The sequence below is a fragment of the Amblyomma maculatum genome, chromosome 8, assembly GCF_055883805.1.
Source record: "Amblyomma maculatum isolate TAMU_Amacu chromosome 8, ASM5588380v1, whole genome shotgun sequence".
Classification (NCBI taxonomy): domain Eukaryota; kingdom Metazoa; phylum Arthropoda; class Arachnida; order Ixodida; family Ixodidae; genus Amblyomma; species Amblyomma maculatum.
This window is the reverse complement of record NC_139351.1, coordinates 70,178,808-70,199,690: the sequence shown is the minus strand read 5'-3', so window position 1 is coordinate 70,199,690 and position 20,883 is coordinate 70,178,808. Positions and strand designations below refer to the sequence as shown.

The 20,883-nt window shown below is 45.0% G+C and overlaps 1 protein-coding gene across 1 annotated transcript in view; it reads left to right on the top strand.

Annotated features, from left to right (window-relative positions):
- Positions 1-19,096, top strand: part of LOC146181423 (serine/threonine-protein kinase PLK1-like) — a 34,314-nt gene extending 15,218 nt beyond the window's left edge. Inside the window, exons 3-7 of the mRNA XM_084577885.1 lie at positions 1,770-1,886; positions 3,733-4,046; positions 8,299-8,498; positions 16,295-16,399; positions 18,933-19,096. Coding sequence (XP_084434011.1) covers positions 1,770-1,886; positions 3,733-4,046; positions 8,299-8,498; positions 16,295-16,399; positions 18,933-18,973 — 777 coding nt within the window. The 3' untranslated portion in view covers positions 18,974-19,096. The remainder of the gene's footprint in view (positions 1-1,769; positions 1,887-3,732; positions 4,047-8,298; positions 8,499-16,294; positions 16,400-18,932) is intronic.
- The last annotated feature ends 1,787 nt before the right edge of the window (positions 19,097-20,883 follow it).

Below are 20,883 nucleotides of genomic sequence, written 5' to 3'. Positions count from 1 at the left end.
TGCCAAGGAACTTGTGACAGGGCGTTCAGACTACTAAAAACGAGAAATTAGCTTTGTCTGTTTATCTGAATGTCGTGTACGAAGGTAAATGTCAGTCAGGCCTCATATTGTGGCGCTATATATTGCTTAGCGGAGGCCTGCAATGCTGCTGTGTCGCTTTGGTCGCTTCAAAATTTAGCAATATTTACTCAGTGTTACCTGTGTATACCTGTTGCCGCGCGATTAGGAGAAAAGACTGAAGGCAGTTGTAAAAATATTTACCGAGATTTACGGGCATGACCTGATAGCGTCCGGGGTCAAAAGCCCCCCTTACATCAGGGTAAGGACTTCTTTGCGTCATACCTAAAGGTGCGACTGAGAACCTTTTCTTTAAACCTGGAAAGTATACAATGAAGGGAGAGTTTAACTCGGAAGATGAACGTCGCGTTAGGAAAGAATTTTTAGCTTGCATATGAGGCTGAAATCGGTTTAAGACCACATATAAGAGCAATTTTCCTATTTATGAGTTCATAAATAACAGCCGTTCATCCATAGTGGAGGGGATTGGCCGGTTTTTAACGATGACGCGATCTTCAGCCAAGAAAAGCCTTTTAATTTCTCGGCTAATCGTGCTAGCCCAAGATGTTTTGATTTTCGGCGCAACTATAGATTCTTCATTTTTTTCTTCAGTGGAAATAATATCGAGAGTTGTACTTGCCTTCCTTACATATGCAATTTGTGAGGCCCCTGTTTTACATTTGAGCAGCCCAGACAGTTCCACTCGCATAAGCGAATGCTGTCTTGGATGGTAACGATCGTGTTAGTCATTTCGTGATGCAGCGATGCTTGAAAGTGGGCGCATCTATGCGAAATCGTATCCCATAAAAAAACAACCATCATAAGCATTCGACACAATTATAAGATGCAAGGTTTTGGTGCCTTGGCTTTTTGACATTACGTTCCTTCTTAATAGAAAGCTTGAGCGCAGATATTTAGGCGGTTCTGCGATATAGTGAGGAAAATAATTCTAGAGATCCTTGTATGCATGTATGTACAGCCTTTTTTAAAAGTTTACAGCCCAGAGGGTTTGCTTTTAAGCTGTATAATATGACTTCTGTAATAATCGTGGAAGTCCTAGCCATTGCAGAGGGTAGGACGAAAAATCTTCTTGCCTTCAGCAAGTATAGAAACCTGGGAATGCATTACGATCCCCATAGTATCGCTCAGAAGTAGACCCCTGGGCTGTAAACTTTTGATAAAGGCTGTATGTGTGTGTGTGTGTGTTTGTGTGTATGTATGGATGTATGTATGCATGTATGTAAAGTTACAAAGCACACTTTATTTTTTGGGAGAAAGAGAGAATTCCTCAGAACAAGAGTAACAGCGCGTAGCCCGGCTCTTGGTTCTCTGGTCATGAGAAATTTTCTTTGCCTTGTGAGTTTCTCGTGGCTGACTCTCGCTTCGTTATGCCGACAACACCAACGCCGACGCGACAACCGCCGAACGGGCACATAACAGCTGCGCTATAAAAACTGTTTTCATTCAATGTCATGACTAGTCAACAAAATCACTCCGAACGTAGCTACCCCTGCCGTCATCCTGGTTTCTAGTTTTGAGAATTGTGTACTACAAGAGTCGCCGAACGCAGTCTTCTTTTTCATGGCCTCTCGCCATCGCATTGTACAGTTGCAGTGATTATACTTAACATTTCTTTCTATCAACAAATTTAATTATTTGGCTTCCAACTGAAACATTATTTGCACTGTTTCGAATTCTCTCATTGTCTACAGACATACACAGAGATTCTTATTCACAAGACTCTCCGTCACCAGCATATCGTGGAATTCCACGGCTATTTTGAAGATGATATGTACGTGTACGTCATCCTAGAGCTGTGCACAAGACAGGTGAGTTGTAATTCCTCTCTTCGGTGATATTCATTTGTACTTCCCATCTAACTGTTGAGGTGAGGTCTGTTCGTTTTAACAATGCAGGGATCTTAGTTATCCATTAGAGAGATTTAGCTTACCGCGATCCGCCACTGTGAGTGACCCTCTACTGCGCGTGGGCGGGGTGCACAAGCTGATTGGTCTCGACGCGGCAAGTCAATGTGCCGACATCAAGTATGTGGCGGCATCTATCGGCGTCAAGGGGATCTGGGCGTGCGCAGTGGAACGCGCGGTGGCAGAACACGGTAGCGGATCGCGGATCATGGTAAGCTAAATCTCTCTATTAATGCAGCTATAACCAAGCCTCACGGTTTAAGAAGTGGCGCTCAGCATGAAAGCGCGCATAATCTATTTCGTTTCAACCCTTTGTACTAATGACGATATGACGCCGGTCGAAATTAAGAGTATAAAACGATGAAAACACAAGATTTACTGGTGTATGTGCGGCTGTAGCAGTACCCGCAAGTGCGACTTTGTTTCTTGAAAAGTTGCGATTCCATCATTAGTGGAACGCGTGACAGTAATGTGAATAAGCCTTAATAATGCTTGCCACAGAAACTGTCCGCTTACCGAGGAAGTCGTGCTTTCTCGACATATATCTCTTTCCCTTTTCGAAAAGCCTTGTTGGTCACATCCTACCGAAGTGTTTTCTTCTCTTGCCCGTGTCCGACCCTCACATCTGAATGGCACGCTGCGCCCAATCATGTATTAAAGATTCGTCTTCACTGGGGCGTCACCTTTTTGCTAAAGTTCAAATTGCCTGCACTATGTGGGCAGATGCTCAGGTGTTAATTCTTGTCCCGTGCTACAGAATAATTCCACTTTTCAATGCGCTAACACTAAATGATGCCTTTCGCCGTTCAGGGTTTGTGTAAAGCCTGAAGACAACAGGTTCACGAAAAATCAGCACTTGTATGTTTGTCGAAATTTTGTGTGAAGTAATAAGACCAAATTCATGACCGAACTGGCAGGAATAGCAAATTCAGACTCAAACTCACCGAGACATTTAAACTCCCGAGTCAAACACCTTCGTTAGGTCATTAATGCAAGTACGTATGGTTTGGTCAAAGTGAAGTTTTATGTCAATGTATGCTAAGCTTTCGAAGAACGTTGTATATTACGATAATATGCGCACGAGTATATGCCACCCGAAACCGAAGTGTTGATTCAAATGCCATCGCACTTACTTTTCATTTGGCCTAACCTTGCTAAACGGCCTTATTTTTTACCGTTGCATTCTTAAACGTCCACGATTCATGTTATTCATCTTTCTCTCCATCGCCCTCTTTGCTTTTTTTGTACTACGAGTTTTGCCCTTCGAATATCTCGCAACGTGATCAAGCAGTATCAGCGGTTTTGTTGAAACTCTAGTTGAGGCAGTATGCTAACGCAATCCACAGAGGAGGTCTTCAGTCCCGTCAGTTACCCGCCGCGTCCTACATTCTTGACACCTGATCAAATTTCAAGAATGCTTCAACTTTAGGACCTTTTCCCGAGCTTTGCTGGATTTTCTACCATAATTTTTAGGAAAATCTCATCGTCGCGTCTTTAATTGTTATTTAGGGCGCAATCACAAAGTGAATAGTACTGTCATTGTAGTAATAACTGCAACTCGTCCTTGAATGGCCATTTCTGGAACACAGTATATAGCTTTGGAATACTTCAATTCAGCTTCTTCGAGGGTGGCCTTAAATTTGCTATTGCGGCCATGTACATCCGCACCTTGATGTCGCCTTGTGGGGCCATAAGTCTGCGTCAACTCCATGGAGCTTTCACAGTATTCATTGACCTATTCGTTTCGCAGTCTCTTCTGGAAATGCAAAAACGCCGCCGTGCATTGACCGAAGCCGAAGTGCGGTACTTCCTTCGCCAGATACTCCTCGCATGCGACTACATGGCAGAACAAAGGGTCGTTCACCGTGACCTCAAGCCCAGCAATTTGCTGCTCACGGAGGATATGCAGCTGAAGGTGGCAGACTTCGGTTTCGCCACCCGCATCCGGAGCGAAGGGGAACGTAAAACGACGATCTGCGGTACCCCAAACTACGTAGCCCCGGAGGTCTTGACCGGGACGGGTCACAGCTACGAAGCCGACATATGGGCCGCGGGATGCATCACGTGAGTCTCTTGTGTAACATTTCCCCTGTGCACATTCGAATGTGCTCCTAAACCGACTGCGCAGAAATGTTTGCAATCGGTTTCACCGTTAATAGACCTTATGCAAAATTGCTGCCATCTAGCGAGCGCCGAGCGCGTTTCCGCCATGTTTGAGGGTAGCTGAATTTTGGAGCGACAAGGGGCATGGTAGGTGTTTGCGGGACCGGATGGGTTAATGCTCGCTGTCGGCAATAATGCCGACATACTGTTGTATTCTTTGTTGTACGCAAACTAAAATAAGGATGGCCGCTACTGTTGTGTTCCTTGTAGTACGCAAAATAAAATAAGGATGTTGAAGAAAAGAAGCAGCAAGTTAGATCCCTCGAGCTTTTTTTTTTCTTGTGGCCTTGTGTTTACCTGCTCTCGCTTGGTTGTCACGCTGTAGGCGCGCTTTTGATAAACGGTACGCCTGAAATATAAAATGGTATCTTATTTAGCCTGCTTTGAATGACTGCAAATTCGTTCTCAGTGGCAAGGCAGACGAAATATCTCGCCCAAGGTGTGCTACATTTTTCTGTAGACGGACTGCGCATCGCCTTTTAACATAAGAGATCTGCAGCGGGGTTGCTACTGATTTTCTTGTTGCGTCAACTCATACCAGATATTACGGCTTCATTCATACAAGCTGTCGAGAGATGTTCAGATAAACGTCTAAGTATGCAGACAAAACACGCTGCGGCACTTGAAGGCGCCATACTCTTCTCTTAAATTTCAAAGTGAAATCCTTTTGTCTTTATGAATTTGATTCATCGATGAATCGAATTTGTATTCCTTCAGGTGTCAATTACTGTGTTCCCCATAAAATTGGACTTTGCAAAATATTTTCAGCAGCTCTAAAAAGAAAACGGCCATTCACCATTAGGCAGCCCGTATATTTTCGCTACGTTTTCAGAAAATATTTTCGTGAAGAATGGCGCTATAGTGTAGAATATTGCGCAATGCATTGCTATCAATGTTTTTATTCAAAATCTTCAGAAGCAAAGAAAGCTGCTTAAACCTTGTTAACCCCCCCCCCCCCCTCCCGAAACACAAAAAGGCAAAAACCAACCTTTCTGTCTCACTACTGAGCCCATTTATGGCATGTACAATGAAAAAAAAAAAATATTGATATGCTACCTGAATTCCGTCAACAATTACGGATAGAAAAAAAAAAAGATATCCAGCGTTACAGAGGAGAATGGTTTTGCTGCAAGAACTGCGCATTCCACAAAACATTGCCAAATACACGTCCATAAAGGAGCTTGACGCAGGCAGCAGTATCTGCTAATGTTGCGATTTTCACGAAATAGAACCACGATGTGACGGCGGCAGGAGCTACACATATCAGAAGGATCAGCGTGCGTGGAATCACGTCGTTGAATTCTTGCTTACCGCTGGCAAACTGGCGTGGTTGGGAGTTTTAGTCAGTAAAATTAGATTAGGGGATCTACTATATGGTTGTTTGCACGCTAACAAGACTCATCAGCCGCTGAACGTCCAGACAGAGGATGGGAGCAGTAGTGCGCGCGCTGTAATGGGAATTGTGAAGGTCCATCGGAGCGCAATGTTCATTAAGCACCTGTCCTAAATTTTAAAAAAGGAATACCAAGCTCTTTCGTGTGCGTATTCGTACAACGTACTATGGAACGACAATGATCGAGGTTGAACCTAGCCCACGCTGGACACAAAAGCATCCTGCGGCGGCTGACGCAGCGTAATGACATCGCAGGCGCGTTTTACTCCAGGCAACAATATCAAACTTATTCATGAACCCGTATTTGAGCAGTGTATAAAGCAATGCGCCGGAGCAACAACGAGGGTTTTGCCGTTTGGAGTTGCGCGGATGCCACTGTTCGCAAGAAGTTTTGGCAGTGCTGTATCGGGTTACGAAAATTGGAATGTAGGCAGCGTGGACAACTCTATCTTCCGTTATTCCGCCATTTTTTGCTCTGAATGCTAGAAAATAGCACAGAATCCACAGCGCAAAATAGACGCAGCTAGCGCGACAGATGGATGGATGGATGGAATATAGGAGCGTCCCCTTTGAAACAGGGTGGTAGCAGTAGCTAACATGCTCATTTTTTTCCCTCTATCCTAATTATTGATTCAGAATGGTTAACTATACCATCATTCTATTTATTGAATTTTTTTTTCATTACTAACATTACGTCACTTTTCTGCTTTTAAGCCACCAATCTTCCAGTCGTTTTTTGCTAGTTTCCACCGCCGGTTTATTCACCCGGCCACTGGTATCTCTAAATCCCAGAGCTTCAGGAACAGTTACTGCGTCTGCATCAACTTCCGGATGGATACCATTACATTCGAGTATAATATGGTCAATTGTTTCACTGGAGTTACCACATACATCACATGCGTCATCTTCATGGTTAAATTTCTTTTTGTATCTGCGTGTTCTAAGGCAGCCTGATCTAGCTTCAAAAAGTAGGGCACTGCCTCTTGAGTTGTCAAAGAAAGCTTCCTTCATGATCTGCATTTTGAGCAGCCATGGCAGCGCAGCCGACTCACTTAACCCTTCAACATGACGTCGCGCTGGGCGGTTCGCGGAAAGTTCGACAGTTGGCAGCAACTTTGCATAAGATCTATACCTCGCGGTGCCTATCATAAAAGTACGCGAGTCCGCAACTGTGATTAATCGGTAGAGTACACGAACTTTACATAAGGATTGTACATTCTTGTTTGACAGTAGTAATGTAACTGTGACAAGGGTAGTCATAACGGTTTTTATTATTTAAATCGTTACGTGAATTTGAAATTGGGAGAGAAAATCGGGCCTGCGCCAAAGGCGTCGCCGCATTGTACCAATCTGCATCGCTGTGCTGGTACTCAGGCGTCAATTACTGTGCTCCCCATAAAATTGGACTTAGCAAAATATTTTCAGCAGCTCTAAAAAGAAAATCGCCATTCACGATTAGGCAGCCTGTATATTTTGGCTACGTTTTCAGAAAATATTTTCTTGAAGAATGGCGCTATAGTGTAGAATATTGCGCAAGAATGCATTGCTATCAATGTTTTTATTCAAAATCTTCAAAAGCAAAGAAAGCTACTCAAACCTCGTGGAGTAAAAAAAAAACTGAATGATGAAAAAGAGCCATCTATCTTCGCTGAAGGAACTACTGACCAGTGCTCAGGAATTTATCAGCACTGACGTAGGTTCGAAAAGAGTATGCACTACAGAAAGCGGAGATGTCGCGCCCATTAATCTGAACTAAATATTATTGGCACTGCGTGAACGCATCGAATTTGAATTGATATTTGAATCGATCAAGTGAATATAGGTAAACATTTTTGGTCAGACTAGGTGTTAAGTTATGAAGTGCTCTTGCAAGCGTTACGTTTGCTGCCAGCCTGCTCCAAATTGTTGCTAAAGTCTGCCTGTGTTATATCATATATTTAAATGCTTTGGCTGTTTCTCTTGTCAGAGATGAGTGCGAATTTGTGAAGGCATTAAACCTGAATAAAAAGGAATCAAATTGACATTTCGTAATTTTGAAAGAGAAAACTGCAATTATCAAAGGCGTTTGACCTTTGAAACTTACTCCTAAACTTAAATCAAATGCTCAAAAATTCTTGTTTTGTTGTTCCCAAGCTGCTGCAAAATGCCCGAGCCTGCTCCCACCTCAGTCTGAGCATACGCAATAGAGTACGATTGAACAAGCCATAATGTCTAACTGTGTTAGAAGCATGTGCCGCCGCGGTAATGTTTTGCCATGAGCCTTAGCACTGCTTTTTGCAAATGTTAAGTCGTTTTTCATGCCTTCAGTGGTCCAAGAAAGAAATTCACTATGCTGATAAAGCCACTGTCTTTGGCAAACGGACAAAAAAGTTCCGCACATCGGTGATTGATGCCAGCAGTCTTATTTTATTAACGGTATTTTGCGCAATTTATAAATTACTGCCCCGTTTCTCAGCGTCACAGCCATGTGTACGTTTATTCTTGCAAGAAGGTTTCGCCGCAGTGAAAATGTGATTGTTATATTGCCATGGTGTTCTTTTTTTTTTTTAATGAAAATCGAGTTTCTGAGCATCATTTTCAGGGCATGGCGGTTGTCTGTATAACGGTCTTCACTTTCCCGCGCCTATTTTACAGTTCTGTAGCGTTTAATCACTATGGGCATGCTTACACCATGCCTGCACGTGCACTCCATTAAACTGTCGCGTGCCTTGGGGTGAAAAATACCATCAACATTGAAAAGCGATCACATGTTCTGTGCAGGTATTTTCTTCTGGTAGGGTTTCCCCCGTTTGTGAGCACTTCGAATAAGGAGACCTACAGGCTAATCAAGAAGAATCAGTTCGATATCCCCCTCTACATGTCCTCCGATGCAAAAGCCCTCATCAAGTGGATGCTCCATCCGAAACCCAGAATGCGTCCGAGCATCGAGGCCGTCATGTACCACGATTTCATGACGAAAGGTAATCGGCAGTCCTGAATCAATTCTATGCGTTTTTGAGTTTTTGAAGAATTGTTTTTTTTTTCTTTTTTATAACATTTGTCCATCACGCTCTAGATTTTTTTTTTAGGCATGCGGGATCTGACCATAGAGCGACTATGATCACACGCAGGAGTTTCAGCGGTGTTCGAAATTGTGCTCGAGTTCAGGCGCTTTATCCAGAGGGTTCTTTGTTACCGTGTAAAAGAGCGCTGCCAACAGCAACGGACATTGCAATCTCCTTGGCTGCAGAGCAGGCCTTCTGGTGTCATCGCTGCCAAATGGTCTTGAATCGGTGCACAAGTTCGCTCAGTTAACAGGGTTCTCAAGCCATTTTTTTACGTTGACCGCGACTGGACAAGTGCATGTCGACAAGCTTGTGACACTACGAATTAGCGAAACTGCACGCACTAATCATTGTTTAGTGTAAGTAAAGCCAATATGACATGTTTGAAAAAATTCAGTGAAGAATTTGGGCAAATTTTTAGAATACATAGCTTAAAAAAGCGCATATTACGAATAAATACAGAGCGCCCGTTTGTGTCGCATTTCTGTGTCTGTCCGTATTGTTATACGCTCTTGCATAAACCAGATAAACTCATTCGCTACACGTGTTGTTCATGACAAAACAAAACATTTTTTTTATTATCCAGCCGCTTGTTGTCGCAACTGCAGTAACGTAGGTTGCCTTGACATAAAAGTGGTTCATTGCAGCGGCAGGTAGCCAAGTTAGAGCGGCTAAACTACTCTTCCCCTACACATTTATCAATATGCGCAAGTTTCTTTGCAAGCTAGGGCAGCAATATCTGTTCTCTCAAAGGAGGACTATGTGCGATTAAGAACCGAGAGTAGATTGATGCTTATGAAATGCAAACTCACCCACACTACTCATGTATCGCATGTATTAACCAGCGACAATCGAATTTGTTGCACAAAAGTTGTAGCGTACCTACGCGATTCACGATCATTGATATAGTACACCACAGTAGCAAAACCTCTATAACAGCACGAAAAATCAGTGCGACAAACCAAATGAAATCCCATAGCCGTTGTAGAAAAACGGTTATTAAGGGCATTTCAGACTTCTTTTGTGCTCTAAAGGCAAAAATAAGAATGCCTTGTGGTGATTTTTGTTTTGTTTTTTTTTTCTTTTTTACCTTAGGTTTATTTTTTAATGAGCACTGGCTATGACAACTACTGATCGGATCGCGTATTTGCTAAGTTCACCTTTATACAGTTTGGACCAACAAGCTTAATGACCGGTTTTTCAATCGCTTCAATGTATGATCAAAGGGGTCTAACATTTGCTACTGTCATTGTTCCACTCGTTGATTATTAATGGCCGTCTCTCAATGCCTCACCAATTCAGTCTTTTGGGAAGCGAAGATGTCAAATGTACCATTTTCTCTCTGCTTGAAGCAGCTCTGTTTGAGTGTTGTACTTAACAGTATATTCATGATATTGCGGTTTTGCGCAGTCAGGTTCGATCTCTGGCGTATGCTGATGGTCTTTCTTTTTTGTGTTCATAAGTTCAGCACAGACAACACTGTTTCTACAGCAGATCAACTTGATGCTGTGGCGGTCAGATTAACTGCTCTAAAATCGGTTAGGCTTATGGGGATTATATCACTTCTAAAATGCCTTCTTGTACCATTTCGCGCATTCAAATGAAGTATACATTACTGGAAGGAGTAGGCCCCAGTCCATTAGAAACGCGTATTTTTCTTTCTTCAAAAAGACTCTTGGTTATAATTTGGGCCTTGGTCTGCGGAAAATGTGAAAATCGCAAAAGTGCTGAACATGTCATCCTCCACCCCCCCCCCCCCTCCTCTACCTTCAAGAACATTTTTCGCATAGATGGCCGCCCACTTTAAAGACACGTGATGAATGGGAATTTAAGCAGGGCTGGTTTTTGTTGTGTGTTTGTGTAGTTTTTTAGTTTTTATCATGATGTTACTGGAACCCTGCCGTATGGCTTCCAGCTGGTTTATAAATGAACATTGTATACAGTACATAAAAGCCTAATTTTGTAATAAATACCATGTCTAAAAATGGCTTCATGGTCGGTGGGCTGCACGTCTCTTCTGCAATCCAGAGGTCTTGGTTCCATTCCCACTCTTTCCAAATTACCGGAATTATCTTTTCAAAAGCTCAGTTACTTTCCGTTGATTACAGGAAGCTTCAAGGGAAATGCGCTGCCATTGGGAATATTTTTCGCCTGTCATTTTACATCTATAGCACCATACACTGTTAACAATCTAAGGTACTGCTGATAACGGCACTAGGTCACGCATTTTTTGAAGCCATCTTTTCGGGACATCTGTTAACACCGAGTTCGCTGATGATTAGACATTTAGGAATTTCTCCTTAAAAGTGAAATTGGCTAAGTGGCAGTGGCCCCGCCGCGATGGTGCAGTGGTAAGACGCCCGACTACAGTCTCGGAGTACCCGGGCTCGGTCCCGACCACGACGGCTGTGTTTCGAAGGAGGCGAAACGAAGAGGCGCCCGTGTGCTGTGCGATGTCAGCGCTGTTGTGTCTGTAGGAAGAAAGAAAAGAAAATGCACGGGCCTGCTACTGGCTCTGTAGCTGAGCCACCTCCGCTGCCTCGTGCGGACAAAAGAGAGAAAGCAAAGAAGAAAGAAAAAGAAGAGGGAGAGAAAGATGCGCGCCGCAACAGCCATCGTCCACCACCTAAGCGGTGGCGGGTGCAATGACGGCCTACAACAGATAAAAATTCGGTGGCTGGCTAGCCCCCGCAGCGAGCGGCGTTGACCTGCCGTCCCAGCCCCGTAGGGCTAGGAACCGCCACCCTTCACCACCTCACCCTCCATGTCAGCGCATGTTAAAAATCTTCAGGTGGTCGAAAATACTCCTTAGCTCTCCACTAGTGCTTCTTTTCATCTCTTTCCATTTTCACTCCCACCTTCCTCACTTCCCTTGTGGTTCCGGTGTCCACAGAAAAAAGCATGACATATATAATGCTTCTTCCGTTCCTGTGAACGAATTATTATATTATTATCAGTGGCAGTGATTAATTCTGGCATATTCAGAAAGGAAAGGCGCAACATCTGTCTCGCTTCTCGGTGGACATCTGCCCTGTACCATCAAGGAAGGGAAGATAGGAGTGAAAAAATACAGAGAGCTGGATATGGAGCAGTGCAAGGTTACAGTAAATCATTTGTGACCGCTGCGTATCTTTTATATGCACTGACATCACAGAACGCAAAGAGTTGATGGGGGGGGGGGGGGTATAGATTGATGAATATTTTTCTAACTTAGTGCCGAAACCGACCATTAAGAGAGACGGCAGAAGCCCACCTGGCAACAGTTTATTCACTACGGAGCCAAAAGAATCAAAGGGGAGATAAAGAACCATAACTGAGCGCGAAGGGTATGCAAATAGGAGCGGAGATTTCATCCACACATGCGTTTCACTGCATGCTATCTAAAATACCCTTTCGTTTTCATAACTAGCAAGAGATCGAGGGCTTAGAGACCGTTTTGTTTGATATAGAACGCCTCGACCGATTACTTGTTACCTTGTTCTTACTTCTGTTTAAAAACTTAGTTTCTTTCAGCCTTATTTTGCACATGGCTTGCATTTCTCACCGCAGGCTTTAGAATGGTTCACAAATTGATAATAACAAATTGAAAAGTCTGGCCTATGTACGTTTTCCGAAAGATCGGAAGTATTGATACACAACAGCAACAGCACACATCGCAAAAGGAACTGCACAGATCTTTTCACATTCTTTTATCTTCATGCACCCAAGACGAAATTTTTAATAAATCTCTTTATAGAAGTTCACCAGCTCACCATCTGTCATGGTTAGCGCACCAGGCGAATGTGAAGAAGGGCTCTGTAAATAAACCTTAACAGTGTGGTGGCAGGTGCTGCAACGATCACCACGGATTCTTCTCTACCTCGTTCGAGCCTACGACTCGCTGGACTCCCCCCTTTTGACCGTTACAATGATCCAGGCAGGCGACTCACGGCAGCCATGGGCCCAGCGGCACCTGCATGGCAGCATTACTATGAGCCGCGGACCTTTTCTGGCAAGGCCGGCGAAGATCTGGATGAGTGGCTCATCAATTATCAGCGGGTGATGAAGTACAATCGTTGGGATGCCACAGTCAAGCTGGCTAAGGCTGTTTTCTAATTGGACTCCACAGCACTGACATGATTTGAGAATCATGAACCATCTTTAACTAGCTGGGACGGCTTCGAAGAGGAGATTCGCAGTTGTTTTGGGGATTCCACGCCAAAACGAAAATGAGCTGAGCAGACTTTTCTCACGCGTGAGCAAATGCCTGGGGAAACGTGCATGACATACATGGAAGAGGTCCTAAAGCTTTGAAAGTGGTGGATCCCTGCATGTCTTAAGAAGACAGGGTTGGTCACCTCTTAAAAGGCATCGCTGTGAACGTATATAATTTTTGATCACAAAAGGTAACTTAGATTCTCCCGCGGCCGTCATTAAGCACTGTCGCACGTTAGAAGCTTTAAAGCTGCGTCGAATAACCCCCAAATTCGGCCGGTTGCTTAATGTGACCACTATTGCAAGCGTGGATTCTCAGGAGCATTCTCAGGAGCCTCCGAATTTAGCCGACATCGTTCGCCACATCGTCTGTGATGAACTCTCTCGCCATCAAGATGTGAGCCGCAATGCAGTCTCCTGCGGCAGTTGTTCTCTGCAGGCAGCTCCAATCCAGCGCTCCACATGTCATTATCAGTGACCATGGCCGGCAGTTTACGGAAGATGTTGTGGAACAGCTTCTGCAGTTTTGTACTTGCCAATTGCGTCACTCTATGCCGTACCACCCCCAGACAAATGACCTTGTTGAACGTACAAACCGGATACTGACGAACATGCTTGCGATGTATGTCGACTCTCAGCACAAGAACCTGGGATGACGTGCTTCTCTTTATTACATAGTCCTGTAACACCTCGAAGCATGAAACAACTGCTTATAGTCCATTTTTTCTTCTCTATGGCCGTCCGCTTCAATGTTCTCTCGACACGATTTTGTCGTTCTCTCTCGACATCGAGCCTCCTGTTTCGAGCACCCTCTGCCACGCTGAAGAAGCTCGTCGGCTAGCAAAGCAAGATTACGCACTCTGGCCACGCAGCGCTACGATTCTCGGCATCAGGATGTATGCTACCTTCCTGGCTACTTAGTATGGCTCTAGACGCCTCTCCGCAAGCGTGGTTTGTCCCAGAAGCTGTTGTCGCACTACGCAGGCCCATTTTATGTGCTCACACGCAACAATGACTTGAATTACGTGATGTCTCGCCAATGTTCCCAAGGCCACCCCTCTCGGAAAACACTTGTCCATGTCGCAAGAATGGTGCGCTGCCACTCTCGGGACTCTGACTGACAGCCCTGGGGCTTCGTAGAAGTGGATGAGGTCGACGAAGAAGACTCTCGTGGATGCAACAAGCAGACATCTCTGAAGATGTCCCAAAACCACTAAAATTATATAGGGCTAAATAAAGTTTTTCCTTTCTTCCTTCGTCTGCGAAGGGGGAAATGTTAGGCAGCGCAGAAGTGAGAAAAGGGGAAATGTGAGGAAGAAGAAGCTCACCATCTGGTGGTTAGCGCACCAGGCTAAGGTCAAGAGTTCAGTTCAGTCGTTCAGTCGTGTCCGACTCTTCGTGACCCTATGGACCATGTCACGCCACGCTTTCCGGTCTCTCACTATCTTCTTAACATCACATAGCTTCATCTGCAATGCCTCGAGAATGCCATCTAACCATCGCGTTCGCTGCCTACCCCTTCTCCGGTGACCCCCAACCTTTCCCAACATCAAATCTTTCTCCAGCGACTCCTCTCTTCTCATCAGATGACCAAAGTAGCTGAGCTTTAACTTTAGAATTTGACCCTCCAATGAGCAGTCGGGGTTTATGGTTGACAATATCGACTGATTTGATCTTCTGGCAGTCCCAGGAACTCTCAAGAGTCTTCGCCAGCACCACAATTCTAACGCGAAGGTCAAGAAGTGCTCTGTAAATGCTCGGAAGGTGGGAGTGAAAGTGGAAAGATAAAGGTCAAGAAGTGCTCTGTAAATAAACCTTGACAATATTATTGTAATAGGGGGCGGGAATTCCTTATATTTTTGGAACCATGCCTTCATAACGTTAATTAAGCCTTGTTTTGAACCCGACCACAGTGGCAATGCAAAACGGAAATGCGCTCGTGTGCTCTGCGATACAGTGTAATTTTTCTAGAAAATTGAGGAGGATATGGCCTGGAGCACCAATTCCGTCTGCTAGGCTGGCCGTCAGTCCCTCTTCTGCACAATGGCACTTCTTTCTACTTTCTCTCCCACCTTCATGTCTTTTTCTACGGAGTTCCGGCGTCCACTGAGAGTGTGGTCGATGGCCAAACGGTACCTTTTTAAAATATAAATGCGCTACCTACCTTTCCTTCCGGCACGGTTCAGGTGTCCACAGAACATGTGACAGATATTACACCTTTCCTTAACAGTGAACCAAATCTTTTTACTACGGGCGGAAATGACGGTTTATTCTGTGGTATTATATCAATGACAAGGGCTTAGCTTCGGTGCCCAAATTGTTTAAACTACACAGCATATATACAAACCAGAATAAGAGGTTTTGGCAAAGCAATGATCGATGCATTGCCATTTGTACTCCATAGTCTCCGAGGTCACAGCCATCTGTAAGCCTAAGGAAACTACAATGCTCTTTCACACAGTTACTCATGTTTCATAACATGGCAGGTAAAAGCTAATAACGCTACTCTGGCGCGCTGGATGCATTTGGGTACTGCTGAAATTAAGTCAGTATACAGGGAATTTGCTCATTGTTCACAGGAAGTGAAAGGCGCAGTATCTGTCACACTTGTTTCCGTGGACACCTTAACCGCGCCGTAAGGGAAGGGTGGAAATGGAAAGACAAAAGGAAGACTCCTAGTGGAGGGCTACGGAGTAATTGCGACCCCCTGGGGATCCTTAACGTGCGCTGACATCGCACAGCATACGGACCCCAAATTTCAAAGTATTTGTGGAGGGTAGAAGAGGCATTGTGCTAGACTGCTAGCATCTGGGGCGATTGATAACTTTAATAGGATCTCAAATGCCGGAATAGGCCTGCCAGAAGCAAAAGTTGCGGCCTGGAAATTTTTGACTACCGCTGTACATCTTGAGATGACATTCAGTGAGACGCGTGTGTGGCTAGACTCCCTGTCCTGTAATTTGCATGCCCTTTTCGCGCATATAGGGTTCCTCGACTCCCCCTTGGTTTCTTTCCCTTATGTTCACCAGCATCCAGTATGAATAAACAGTTGCAAGTTTATCTTTTCTCTTCTCTCTTGCTATCTGTTCTGGAGCCAAGTCCTTTGAAGGAAAAGAAACCCGCACAACATACGGACGGTTTTTGCACTTCGGCTGCAGTGAAACGCAGCAGCCGAGACCGGATTACAAACCGGGAACTTCGCTCCGCAGACATAGTAGCAGCGCGTCTTAATCCTTGAGTCACTGCGGTAACAACACTATACTGTTTCTGCACGGGGCAACATGTAGCACAGGCCGATTTCAAACGAAGTTAGGTCTGAGTAATGTAAACGTTTTATCATCAGTGCAACTTGTGACGCCACTATTAACCCCAGGTGGTCGAAATTTCCAGAGTCCTCCACTACGGCGTCTCTCATAGCCTCAGTTGCTTTGGGACGTTAAACCACACAAACCAAACCAAACTATTGATAACGTAAACTTGCATTCCCTATCATGGATTTCTTCCTTTTTCATCTACAGGCGTGCGTCCTGAATATCTACCAATATCCTGCCTCACAACAGAGCCAGAAATTGACGCGCTGGATGGCGCCAGCAGCCAGTCGGAAGCCACTATGGAAGATACATGTAAGTTCACTTATGTCTCCGGTTGAGTTTGGTTTCTTGCGAGGAGGAGGAGGAGGAAACATTTATTTACGATGATATGATTTGGGAAGGGAGGTGCGTTTGGTTGTGAAGCTGAGTGGCAGACCCTATTCCGAGACGCCATTGGCCGCCGCCGCCGCTCGAGCTCTCTGGGCCAGGACACGTTGGGCCTCCAGGTCCGAGCTGGACATGGCCGCCTCCCAGCCCTCCCTTGTTGGCTGTTTTACGGCTTTTATTTTTGTATTTTGCTGGCAGGCCGGCAGAATTTGCACCTACCCGTGAATGTCGGGTCCATGTGTTTTAGGATTTAGAAAATGGGCCCCGCCGGGGTGGTGCAGTGGTAAGACGCCCGACTACTGTGCCGGAGTTCCCGCGATCGAATTCCGGCCTCGGCGGCTGCGTTTCGATGGAGGCGAAACGAAGAGGCGTCCGTGTGCTGTGCGATGTCAGCGCACGTTAAAGATCCCCAGGTGGTCGAAATTCTTCCGTAGCCCTCCACTACGGCCCCCCTTTCTCTCTCTATCCACTTTCAGTCCCACCTTCATCCCTTCCCTTACGGCGTGGTTCAGGTGTCCACAGAGCAAGTGTGACAGATACTGCGCCTTTCCCTTCCTGTGAACCAACCAACCAACCAACCCGGTTTGAGTCGTCTAAGGTGACACTCCTCACATCTGTCGAGACCTTTGGCGGGTCCCGGGAGTGCCCTCCTGCAGAGACGTAAATAATTTGTAATGCCCGCATAAGTTATGAGCGGGATTGGTATGGTTGCCTCGGTGAACGGCTGCACTGCTTCCCTCCTGCTCTAGGTTTTTCTTTAAATCAAGTTCAGTAGTTTATCGCCCCTCGTTATTTGCTATCGCTTGCTTTGGATGTATGAAATGTATTAAAAGGCAATCAAAGCGAAAACAGCAAAAATAAATGAAAAGGCAAACCACCACATAATGCACCTTTTTCGCAGGGTCGCACAGCATATGGGAGTCTACGTTTCCTGCAAACACACTGCCAGTTTCTGAGTGCACTTGCGCATTTCATGTTAGCGACAAGATAAAGGAGCTCATCACGGCAGCCGTCCAGCACGCTTTCCACTCCGAAGTCGCATAGCGTGTCGCAAAACAAAAATCGCGTCTATGCCTACCGCGTGCTGGCTGATTTTAAGACGCACAGAGCAGTCGAACAGTGCTCAAATATGTGGATATTAGTAATATATTGCTAAAATATATTGTATACAGAGAAATGGCATATGTGACATTTTCTATAGCAGGCAGTAAACGTGTCTCCTTCCATTTAGTTCCCTTAAGACGCTGGTATGGTTAGCTAAATAACTAATATAGATCGGTATACTTGTCTGCTTCAACTACGTTATTGCCATTATAAGTTTTAATGTACATTGAAATAGCAATACGTATGGTTTACTAAATGAATTTGAGCAGATAAAACGTGTGGTGGTTCTTTTTAATTTCAGGTCATAGATTTTGTTATCAATATATTATTTCTCTAAGGACAAAGTATGACTAGATAAATATACTTATGTTTGGATTAAATAATGGTGCTCTTTTACAAAAAGAGCATCCCATCCTATAGCATTATTTCTATCTTTAATTTGTAGTCAGTTATTTTGTCATATTTTCGTAATATAGCATTTTAGCATTGCATTTTCAAATTGACGACTTAAGAGTTCTGCCACTACTTATATCTGCGATCAAGATAACCGTTCACACCGACGAGTGGTACCGATAGGTCTAAGATGCTAACCGCAGGAGTTGCATATATGCTTCCAGTGGTTCCGGATTTAGTATCAAAAGTGTCATGCAATCCTGTGTCATACAGCGTTTCGATTGGATTCATACTATTTCTCATTTCGTGGAGCATACCCCTGTCAGTCAATTTGTAATCAAGCTCGCGAAAAGAAGTTCCTAAAATACCCTCAGCTTTTCTTGTGCGAACCCATTCGTATGTATCTAAAAACGAAGTCTCTCATTTCCCAGCATTTGTTTGCTGATTAGCTTGACGAAGGCTTCGATGGCAGCCTTGATATCACAGCAAGCGTAAAAACCCTGGCTCCAAACTTCCTTTAGGTCACGTTCCACGTGAAATACGTAGTGACAGATGAATATTCCACACCCTCCGCAATAGAGGAAGGTGGCCCGGGTAAATATTCTCAAACAAAATTGCATGCAACGTATATACCAAAGAAAGTAAAATGTTTAACCGCCGTCGCAATAACATGGTTGGTAGAGCACCGGACCTAAAGTTTTGAGATCGGGGGTTTGGATTCCATCGACGACGTGCGGCTTTTTTCTTCTACTCAGCTATCTTCTCTATTATTTATTGGAATTGATCAACGCGCACAAAAAAGAATTCTTTATCCTTTCCCTACTGTCAATGGCTATTTGTATAGTGCTTTCGCACCCCAAAGCACTTACACGCATGCTTAACGATACCGCGATGACGTAGCGCGCAGATTATTAAGCGATGCCGTAATTTTTCTCACTTTCTTTTTCTCGCTTTTTTTCAGCTGCCCAGCGGAGCTGTGTCCACCGCCCCAGCAGGATATGACTACCCGGGACGTCTTGCTCTTATAATAAGCATGGCTTGCCGCCGTGCTCTGACGACCACTTCAACAGTGTAGAGCATGTTTAACGACATAATGCACATGCATTGAATAAATGTAATGCACTGACATCTAAACGCGTTGTTTTAATCACTAGTTACTGAAGTTCTAGAGCATAAGCGAGACACCTTGAGTGAAGCGACCGAGCCTTCCTTTCCCCAAAAACCCACCTATACTCAGGTGGTCGAATTTACTCCGTACAACTCCACTACGCCTTCTATTTTTCTCTTTCCACCTTCGCACCTGCGTTCCTCCCTTCCCTTACGGTGTCGCTCAGGTGTCTACAGAACAAGTGTGACGGATACTGCGGCTCTCGTTTCCTCTGAGCCCCGCCGGGGTAGTACAGTGGTAAGACGCCCGACTACTGTGCCGGAGTACCCTGGTTCGAACCCGACCTCGGCGGCTGCGTTTCGATGGAGGCGAAACGAAGAGGCGTCCGTGTGCTGTGCGATGTCAGCGCACGTTAAAGATCCCCAGGTGGTCGAAATTACTCCGCAGCCCTCCACAACGACTCCTCTTTCTCTCTTTCCATTTTCACTCCCATCTTCCTCCCTTCCCTTACGGCGCGGTTGAGGTGTCCACAGAAAACAAGTGAGACAGTTATCGCGCCTCTCCATTTCTCTAAATCACAGTTTTTTCCTGTGAACCAAACAATATTTTTAACAAGAAATATGAATCCGCAGAGTGAAAGGGTGGTGCGACCTTGACCTAATGAAGTGTAGGTGCCCACTGAAAGCTGGGGCAGATACTGCACTTCCTTTCCTCAAATAAAACTTAAAAATGCAAAAAAAAAAAATCTCTGGTTGAAAAGGCGGTGTTACAGGGGCTGTGGTGCCTACTGTTGAAACAAAGCCCTAATTTAAACCGCCAAACCATGTACAGTGCCAATCACACTTCGTGGAAATACGGCTCCGCTTGGCTGCGCATGGGCGAAGCATCATGTCGCCCATGCTAGCAGCCAATTCGCGGAAAATGACGGACAGCACGAGGCAGTACTTCGAGGTCCCCGTAGTGCGCCACTCAACACTGCCAGCAATGCCGTCCTCCTCATCTGCAACAAGGCGGCCGGGTGTCAAAGCATAGCCACGCAATAGAATTAAATACCCCTATCCCGTTCGTTAGTACAAACTACACAAAGGGGATGAAGACGACGGCATCCGATGTGCAGATGAAATATTCGCAGCTGAAGAAAGAAATACTCGCACGTTAAGAAACCGGTTGTCCAACGCAGTGGCCTGCCAAACCGGTCTCGTTTTTCGTATAAAACAGCGCGAAGACACGGGACAAAGCAGAAGAAAAAGACACATACAGCGTAGAACTTGCAACTACGTTTATTAGAAAAAAAACTGCCTTACAAAGGCAAACATCAAGCGTGCACGAATGCGCCTTGTCAAACATGCTCTGGTCACATAATTAAAATGAGTCATCAGCACGTGCGATCATCATCGTTCCCTCCTGTTTAACATGAGATAAGGCTACTGATTCCTGGCTGACGCAACGATTTCCCTTCCTCACGATATGGTATGCCTCGGCTACTTCCCTTGTGACACGATCATTATGAACGAACAGGACTTCGGTCTCGTCGAGGAACGGAAAGCACTGACACTCTAGACAATGCTTAGCTAAATTTGTTGAACATTTGCCGGCCTGTCTGGCCAATGTATGTGCGGCCACAGGACATAGGAATCTGGTAGAGCACAGCAAGCTTACACGGGACGAACTTGATTTTATGATTAATTTACAACCGCTTCTCCTGCCCATTCTATCTTTTTTTCCTTTGTACTGCTGCTCCAACCTTGCGGACCTTATTAGGAGCCGAAAACAAAGCGTTGACACCATATTTTTTTCCCCCTTT